The following is an 8,954-nucleotide window of genomic DNA, read 5'->3' as shown; positions in this document are numbered from 1 at the left end:
AATTTAAATGACTGTTTTTATAAAATCATTTCTGTATATGTACATTTTTTTCGTTTTGCTGCAAATCAACTGCTAATAAATTGTTATTATCATTTTCCCATAAAAAAGTTGACGCCTTAAAGTATGCAATGTAAAATAAATAAATAAATAATTGGCGCATACACTTCTGTTACGTGTTTGCTCGAGCTTCTCCTCCTATTTGTGGCGTGCGTCTTGTTGTTGTCCCACAAATGGTGAGACCTACAGTTTTAAGCCTACTACGAACGGCAAATTGTTTTTTATGAGGAGCAGTTTTGATGGCAGAAATACACTGTGGGGCTTGCCATTGCCTACCGAGGGGCGACCGCTATGCAATATACTTTAATACAAATTTGCATTACAATTTTCGTGAGCTTTGTTAGAAAATTTTAGGTTTGTTCAGCGTTCAATGATATACTCGTACGGTGAATTTGTTCACGTAAATCCAAAGAATAGACTCTCGCCTTCCATTTACTTGTCGTAAGAAGAGAAGTTTAGTTACAACGTCATAAGAAAATACTGATGGAATGGTTGCAATTTTCAAAACAAAATTTTAATTTTATTTGTTTGATAGATATTTTGTATGGATATAGAGAAGGAGGTAAATGGAATCGCAATGGAATAGGTCAAGTTGCATTTACACAAACGTGAAAAATGACGAAACATTTATCAAATCCATGAAAGATATGTTCAATTTCGATTGTGCATCAGACGTTAATAAGTCAACAACACTAAGAGGCAACATCATTGATTTGCCTTTTTCAAGACACATTACACTCGAAACACCCCTTTTCATTTCCTACTTTTCCTATCATCGTCCTATTCTCAACAGAGAAATGGTTCATTACCATGCACACAGGTAGAAGGCATATGCAAATACAAATATGTGAATTTATATACCTACATATGCGCATATACATACATATATATGATCAAGTAGGAGAGAGCCAGATGGCGAACGTTGCCGAACGCGGAGGCCGATTGTGCGTCTTTGTCGTTCGTTCCGAGCTCTCGCTTGCAGTTCAAGCAAGGTAACGACGCATGAGCAAGATAACGACACATCTTTTCGTGCGTGCAACCAGCTAAATCGAATTATAAGACGTTATCCTGTCAAAAAGCTTTTCTAAGACAACAAATTAGTTTTTGGGAAAAATGAGAGATTTTAATTCGACAGACATTTCTCTCATTATGAATTTTTGAATTGGAAATTTTAAAAAATAATTTTTCGCCACTTAAGTACCACTGTGTGAGGTGCCAAGTTTAGTTGCTTGAATTTCTAGGTATTTATTGAAATTCCAACAAAATTCCCAATTCCCAATAAAAGTCACTCACTCAACAACTAATTTTGATGACATCCGCACTCAGTTTCAAGTTCAAGTAAACTTAAGTGAAACGAACAAATAAAAAGTTTTTATTTTTCTTTTTTTCTGAGAGTATTTTCTGCACCAACAACAATGGAAGTTTGTTTTTAAGAGATAAACGGAAAACTATAATACATTTCATACATAAGAGGAAATATGCGCTTTCAACCAGTTCAGTGCTTCGATATGAAATAAAAAAAGAATCTCAGTGAGTAGCTTGGACAATTCAATGAATTTAATAGCTGAAAATGTTTTTAATATTTTTAACGTTACGAAACTTCCAATACTAATCAAATCAGGCACTGTTGAAAACTCATAGCCTGTGGACAATCCATGACACATGAATTTGTTGCCTTTTTGATTTTTCTGTTTGTATTTTTTTCATTTGATTTTCATTTTTGTAAAATATGGACTATTTTATTTGATATTTAATATTTGCATGCTGCGAATTCTCGTTAGCTCTGTGCATTGTTAATGACACTGTCAAATGCTGTGCACAATTTTTTTTGCACCATTAAATGTTACTTGGAATTTCCCATAATATCTGTCAGGCAGCGGTTTTACTAAAAATTCCTCTGTGATGTGTGGCATGTACGTTGGTAAATTTAATATTTGCACCAATGTCAATTTGATACATATACATACATATAAGTATCTGTATCCCGCATATTAGAATAGAAAAACTTTGCAAATAGTTCGACAGCTGTCGAGTGTTATTTACGTTTAAGCGCCTAAAGTTGACTGCATTTGCCTAAATCTAACTCTTTGCCATAAATCGTACTGTGGAAATATCTATGTATGTAATCCTAAAGCTATTCCAACACTTAGCTTAATCTCAACTATTTCTATTTGGCTTAGACATACAAGCACGCACTCACTTCTACTCGTACGTATTGGTACAATAAATAAATAATGTAAAAGTTTTCATTTAATTACGTTGATTTTGCATCTGCGCTGCTAATGGACGGCCATTGCCGTTTGATGACGGCGAAGTGGGTCATTTGGTAGGTGTTGGTGTGCTGGCAGCGGCGCTCCACGAATCCTGTCAAACAGTAGCCCATATTGTAGTCCTCCATAGAGATATTGGAGGTTAGATACAGTTTGAATTCGTCAATATCCTTCTCGTTGGGACTGCCCGCACCTGCGCCACTACCGTCGGCACAATCAAGGCAAGTTCTAGCACCCACCGCATTGCCGGGCGCTGTCTTTTTGCTGCGAAAGTGTCCTGCGATGAGCAGCGAACCCTTTTGTTCGAGTGGCATCATTTTCGCTTTGGTTGTTTGTCGTTGTGTGCCCGTGAACTCTTCGATTCGACAGCGATTCGGTTGCCACCAACAAGGCGTAATAGTCCAGTAGCTAGAGGAAGCAGTACGTGCCCAACCCTCTTCTGGGTAAAGGAGTATCTGTAAGTAAACGAACGAAAAGCAATGAGAATTGAATAAAATGTAGCCTAGTGTTAAAAAAAAAAATATATATAACCCCTCATGGGCGAAGTCTACAAAGTAAACAGAAATGGGTAGCAAATGCAAAGGGATTCCGCGGCGCTTTCAGTTCGGTCGGTGGCATGCTGCAAAAGTGCAAGTAATTGTCAGCACTGCCGCTGCCACAATCGCAGCGTTCGCGAACTCACGACAAATTGCGATTTAGCATTTCCATAGCGGGATATGCCATACTTCCCCAATCCTGCTCTACCTTGTTGATGTGACAAAAGCTTGCAAAAGTTTATTTTGAGGAAATTGACGGTGCTTAATTGAAAATCGAAATTAAAATTTTCGCACAAGGGACAAATGCCGCGTTCGTCCGCTCCTTATTTCCACTTTGATTTTGTTTACTTCTTTTTATTTGATTTCTTCCTGTCCGTTTATTTTTGGCAGATGGCATTTAATAACATGTAAATTTTTGACAGAAATTCTTACGGATCTAATGAGACTTGATGTTAGCTGCGTAAAGTTGAATAATGAAATAGTAGAACGAAATCAAATTGCGCGTTATTTGCATAGTTAAGCAAATATTTACATTTATTGTTCTAAAATCGGATTTGGGAAGACTGTGTGAAAAGAAATTTAACAGATTAACATAATTTTTGTTTTTGTTTTTTTTTCCCTTTATTTTATACATCTGTCCATTGACATTAAGTACGTTGTTTAACAATTTGGCCAGGATTTACATACATCGCTTAATGACCAGTGCCAAAGCGATAAAAATTAAAATAAACGATTAGTTTTTATTTTGATAAATAAGGAAGCATTTTAAATGTTGTTTTTGCCGTTTAATGCATTACGCAGTATACTATTTAAATAAAACCAATTAGTTTTTATTGCAATACTAGTCCCCCCTATTTAATGTAAAACCAAATATTTAGGCGGAAGCACGAGTTTCGCTTGGAGCCACTATATATCGTTTTCTGATTGCGATATTGAGGTGAGCGACAACTTTTTTGGTGTAAAGAGTTGTATTCTACTCGTTTAACATTCCTACTTTGTAACATACGAGTATTTTAAAATTACTCTATCAGTTGGTTATTTTTCTTTTTTCATTATTACAATAGGGACGTTGTGATCATACTATTTCGTTCTAAATACTTGTTCTACCTAACAAAACCTAGCAAATAATAAATTTATTAATTTTATTGCAACTGTTCTCAATAATTTAATATTAAAGATACAATTCATTGCTGTTGGTTATTGATAACTAGCGGACCCGACAGACTTCGTTCTGTCAAATAGATTTTGAATGTGGCAGTTTATATTTCGACCTTAAGACATTTTTACTCTGATGACTCTCACACACCGCCCTATCATCATGGTGACTGTTCTGTTCAGGAGAATTAAAGAAAAAAGTTAGCTCAGGTGACCTAAGTGTCTTCGCTTCCACGAACTTTAGCCACCCTTTTGGGACCCACTAAAACCCCGATTGGGATGTTTGCCAGAGGGCTTTAAACTAAGAGGGGAAGTTAACGTTCAAACCTGACTGAAAAATAATCTAAAGGGATAGTGGGAACCTAAAGGTGACAAATATTTATAAAGACAAAACTTAGAGATAATTAATTATTTTTTATTAAGGTTAATAACCGATATAATAAAGAATAATGAAATAAAACGTATATAAGTATTTTCAGTAATCGCTTTATTGTAAGTCAAGTGAATCATAATTATTAACAAAAATCGATTTTATTTTTATTGTAGTACTTTATGATATACAACGTTTTGTGTTTGATTACCTGGTGAATAAACAAACAAATCTGATGGTTTTCCAACACTGGAATAGGCAACATACAATTGACAATGTGAGAAACATGGGTTTTCTAGATTAATTAATAATGTTTGTCTTTTGTTATTCCCTACATATGTTTATCTTTTGGTATTCTTAAAATATGTTTGGATTTATTCAGCCCTGCATGATTATTCTTAGAATTTACTTAACTATTTTTATTTATTATGTGTGAATGAAATCATTCCTTAACTCGTTCTGAAACTGAAACAAACGAAATAATATTACGAGGCCAATCAAATCTATAGCTCTTACATTTTTTGACTTTTCAATTTGGTCGGGTTCACGATATTATCACTTTTGTGTGAACGCATTAGATCTTCCAAAGCGAACACGCACACATACGAACGCGCAATATTTGTATGGGAAAAAGAAAAAGTCTGTTTTAGGGGTTCCCCGGAAATTATTCGAATTTTTCTTGCCGTACAAACCATCCTTGGACTTCAAGGAACATTTTAAAAAAATAATTTTTAAGATTGGTCTATGCGTAGTTGAGTTATGCGCTTACCAACACATTTTGCAATTCATTTTTATATTATACTGGCAACCCGCCCAGCTTCGCACGGGTATAAAATATATACCCTATGTCACTCACTGAAAAAATGATTAAAATCGATCCAGTAGTTTTGGCTTATTCATTACTGCCCGTGGCCCGCACGCGTTAAATTTAGAGTAAAACAATTCCCCTTTCTTTATAGCATGAAGATTTCCTGCTATCTTTGGGATATCTAAATTCATACCCTACATTTTTGCATATTAACTTTTTGCATTTTTACATATGTATTTATTTTATTTTTACAACAATTACTATATTACAGAATGTCTTTATATACAACGTTCATAGCCTTCTTGTCATTAGACAATACAAACATGTTTTCTCTAGAGGTTACTCTTGAAAGAGCGACATACAGTTGGCCATGTGAAAAACAGTCAACACTCAAATCTAAGCCTGCAACGTTGAAGGTTTGACCCTGCGATTTATTAATGGTCATTGCAAAAGATGTCTTTACCGGAAATTGTAAGCGTTTAAATTGGAGTGGTAGATCCGATGGTATCAGAGGGATTCGGGGAATCAATACATCTTCTCCGGTACCACATCCTGTGAGTATTGTGCACTCTATTATGAAAGTTTTCAGTGATTTTACCAGCAAACGCGTGCCATTGCAAAGTTTAGGTGGACTTAGGTTTCTTAATAAAATAACAGGACAACCTATTTTCAGCTCCATTTTGTGAGGAGGGAGTTCAGACGGTTTCAAAGAATTTAGAAATTCTGTAGGAAATTGAACAGCTTCTTCCAAATCGAGAACAGTATCGACCGAGTAGTATATTTTCGTCGGCGCATCAATCTTTGAAATAATCAAGTTATTTACTTTATCTACTTGTTCGTTAGTTGGTGACAGAATAGCTCTTTCTTTAAACCAAGATATTGTCTTATAACTTATGTTATCAATGTCTGGATAGACATTGTTGACTAACTCTTGGATGTTGTCTATCAAAACACAAAGGTTTTCTAGGTTAATCCTTCCCCCACTTTGTGTTAATTCTCCATTGCCAACTTTTAGCAGCATCTCTGGAAATAGCCTGTTCTCACGTGAAGATGACGAAATCCTCATATTAGTTTTAAGCTCTAATTTATTGACATACGACTAAAGGTGGGATCTTTTTAGCGAAGCATTTATTTCGTCAGCACGTGTTCCTCGAGTCACAACTGGTAGGATTTGACGGAAATCTCCTGAGAACAGAATTGTACATCCACCCATAGGTGCATTTTTGTTGCGCAAATCGCGCATTGTCCTATCCAGTGCTTCCACAGACGTCTTGTTTGACATGGTAGCTTCGTCCCAGACTATTAATGAGCAGTCACGCATCAATTTTCCTGTATTGCTCTGTCTAGAAACACTACAGACGCTGTTATCATCATCGGTGGCGATTTTCAGCGGGTGCTTCATTGTAGAGTGTGTGGTTCGGCCTCTTTCCAAAAGAGTAGCGGCAATGTCGGATGACGCAACAGCTAACGCAATTTTTCCGGTAGATCTCAATTACTAATTACTATTGTAATATCTTGAAAAATATTGTTTTTAATTATATGCTGTAAAGAGCCATATACATAGATCTATATGAAAACAACAATGTATTTAAGGTATTTAATTGGATAAGGATTAATGTTGTACCCATTTGTTGAAATCGCTTCGAAAATAAGCTATTAGTTGTCGTAAAAAGTAAATGACAAAAATTGTTATTGTATGGAATCGATAGCAAACTAAACGCGCTCCGAATCAATAAAAATTATTCAAAAACTGTATTTTAATTATGTGCGATTTACTAATATAGAACCTGAAAATAGCGTTTTATTTCGCTGTAAAATTGTATGTACATATAATTACATGGAATTCAGTACATACATAGATACATATGTACATATGTCCGAAATGAAATAATGCGAGCGATTCGTAAATACATATGTACATACATACGTCACCATACGATGTAATTCAACATTAATGAGGTGTGGTGAGATTATCGCTTAACGCCTATTGCTTCATTCGGTTGACAGCGAACACACACACAAACAGCTTTTTTTGGAAAAAGAGCTGCTTTTGTTTAAATAATTTTGGTTAAATAACAAATAAATCAATTTTTTTTTTGATGCAGAACGAAAGTAAATATTTCAAAGTTAAACTTCAAGAAAGTTTCATTTTAATTGGTTGATTCGTTTATGATTTATGGCCGTGAAAACAAAAAAATTATGTTTTTTGCCACATTTTGACCGATTGCCACGCCCCCTTTATATATTTCTTCACATTATATAGATATAAACCTTTCTCTTCAATCAATCTATCTTTAAAAAAAAACCGCATCAAAATCCGTTGCATAGTTTTAAAGATTTAAGCGTATAAGGGGACATAGGGACAGAAAAAGCGACTTTGTTTTATAATATGTAGTGATTGTAGATAATGACAGTTGACTCTCACACCGACAGGACTGCTATTCTCATGAATTAATGCTGCTATAATCTTCTCTGCATCGATCCAATTGGTTAAGTATAAGTGGTATATGCGCTGCCGAAGTTTGCTACAGCAGCCTTTACGGTAGAGGTTTTAATTGTATTATACATATAAATATATGCATATACTTATACTATGAACAAATTATACATTTACATGGGTGTGTGGTTTGTCTTGTATTGTAAACCTAATAACAATGAGTGCGTCAAGCAATTAAATTAAAAACAATATCAACAATGTAGCCGAACATGATCGGGTTTGCACGCTATTGTGGGTTTTGCGGTAAAAATGTCATTTCATTATTGTGTTTATTCTTTAATTGGAATACCGACAATCTATTCGGTCTGCTTCGTTGGCTGCGTGATGGTATGTTATTCCACATATTCATATAATAATGATTATAGAAATACATATGCACATACATACATACATATTTGCTGTTCAAACAGCAAATATAATTAATTTCTTTTTAAACCTTCCCTTTCTGTCCCTAGTAAAGGGTGTTCTTTTGAGAATCATACCATTTTTGTTTTTATGATGGTAGGTAACAGTTTGTGTCTTTTTTCCAGCATAACCGGCCTTATTTCTTAGCATATGCCAGTATTGCTTATTGCATTGTCTTGCTGGATCCAGTTGACATTTATGGAAGAAACTTAACTTTGAGTTTCAAAAATGGTCCTCGACCAAAAAGCGGTTTTTAGACTAATTTGAGGTCGCTGAAACCAAAAATGACTTTTATTTATTTTTTTTCAAAGAAAGGTTTCCGAGATATTCCCAAAAAACCTGTTTTTTGTGCAGTAGTGCAGTTATTACCTGAAATCTCGAAAACGGTGCGTGCCATTTCTTTGAAGTGCATACATTTCGAAAGGCACACATATAACGTACATGACAATATCTTGGGTTGGGGAAAAAGTAATGTCGTATTTTGTCAATTGAGCGCGACATTTAAACATATATTGCGTTGTACTAACTGTATCGTATCACACTAAACGGAGATTTGAAGACGACAATCTGTACTACAAATGTCTCTTTGGCAGTGTTGTGATCGTACGTTTCAGTCTTAAGTTATAGCGCGTCAAAGATGGAGTCCACCAAGCAAGAAATTCGTCATATTTTACGTTTTTACCACCTTAGAGGTAAAAATGCAACGAAGGCGGCGGCAAACATTTGTGAAGTTTATAGGCCTGATACTGTAACGATTCGCACAGCACAGCGTTGGCTCGATCGATTTCGTTCTGGTGTAGTAGATGTCGAAGATGCACCCCGTACTGGTGGGCCAATCGTCGTAGAGACTGATAAA

At 35.2% G+C, this 8,954-nt stretch overlaps 1 protein-coding gene across 1 annotated transcript; it reads right to left on the bottom strand.

Moving 5' to 3' along the window:
• Positions 1 to 1,541: 1,541 nt before the first annotated feature.
• Positions 1,542 to 8,495, bottom strand: LOC128867127 (uncharacterized). The gene is made up of 2 exons (XM_054108227.1): positions 8,468 to 8,495; positions 1,542 to 2,829 (listed from the first exon to the last, which is right to left on the bottom strand). The coding sequence occupies exons 1-2, from the start codon at positions 8,493 to 8,495 to the stop codon at positions 2,312 to 2,314; spliced, it is 546 nt and encodes a 181-aa protein (XP_053964202.1). The 3' UTR covers positions 1,542 to 2,311.
• Positions 8,496 to 8,954: the final 459 nt, after the last annotated feature.

Source organism: Anastrepha ludens, chromosome 6 (genome assembly GCF_028408465.1).
Source record: "Anastrepha ludens isolate Willacy chromosome 6, idAnaLude1.1, whole genome shotgun sequence".
In the NCBI taxonomy this organism is placed as follows: Eukaryota; Metazoa; Arthropoda; class Insecta; order Diptera; family Tephritidae; genus Anastrepha; species Anastrepha ludens.
Note: the sequence above shows the minus strand (reverse complement) of the source record. Positions and strands in the feature narration are given on the sequence as shown.

Coding starts and splice junctions, on each gene's coding strand:
- LOC128867127 (XM_054108227.1), bottom strand. CDS start 8,495: ATGGCACGCACCGTTTTCGAGATTTCAG. Junction 2,830..8,467: donor CACCGTTTTCGAGATTTCAG/GTAATAACTGCA, acceptor TTTTAACACTAG/GCTACATTTTATTCAATTCT.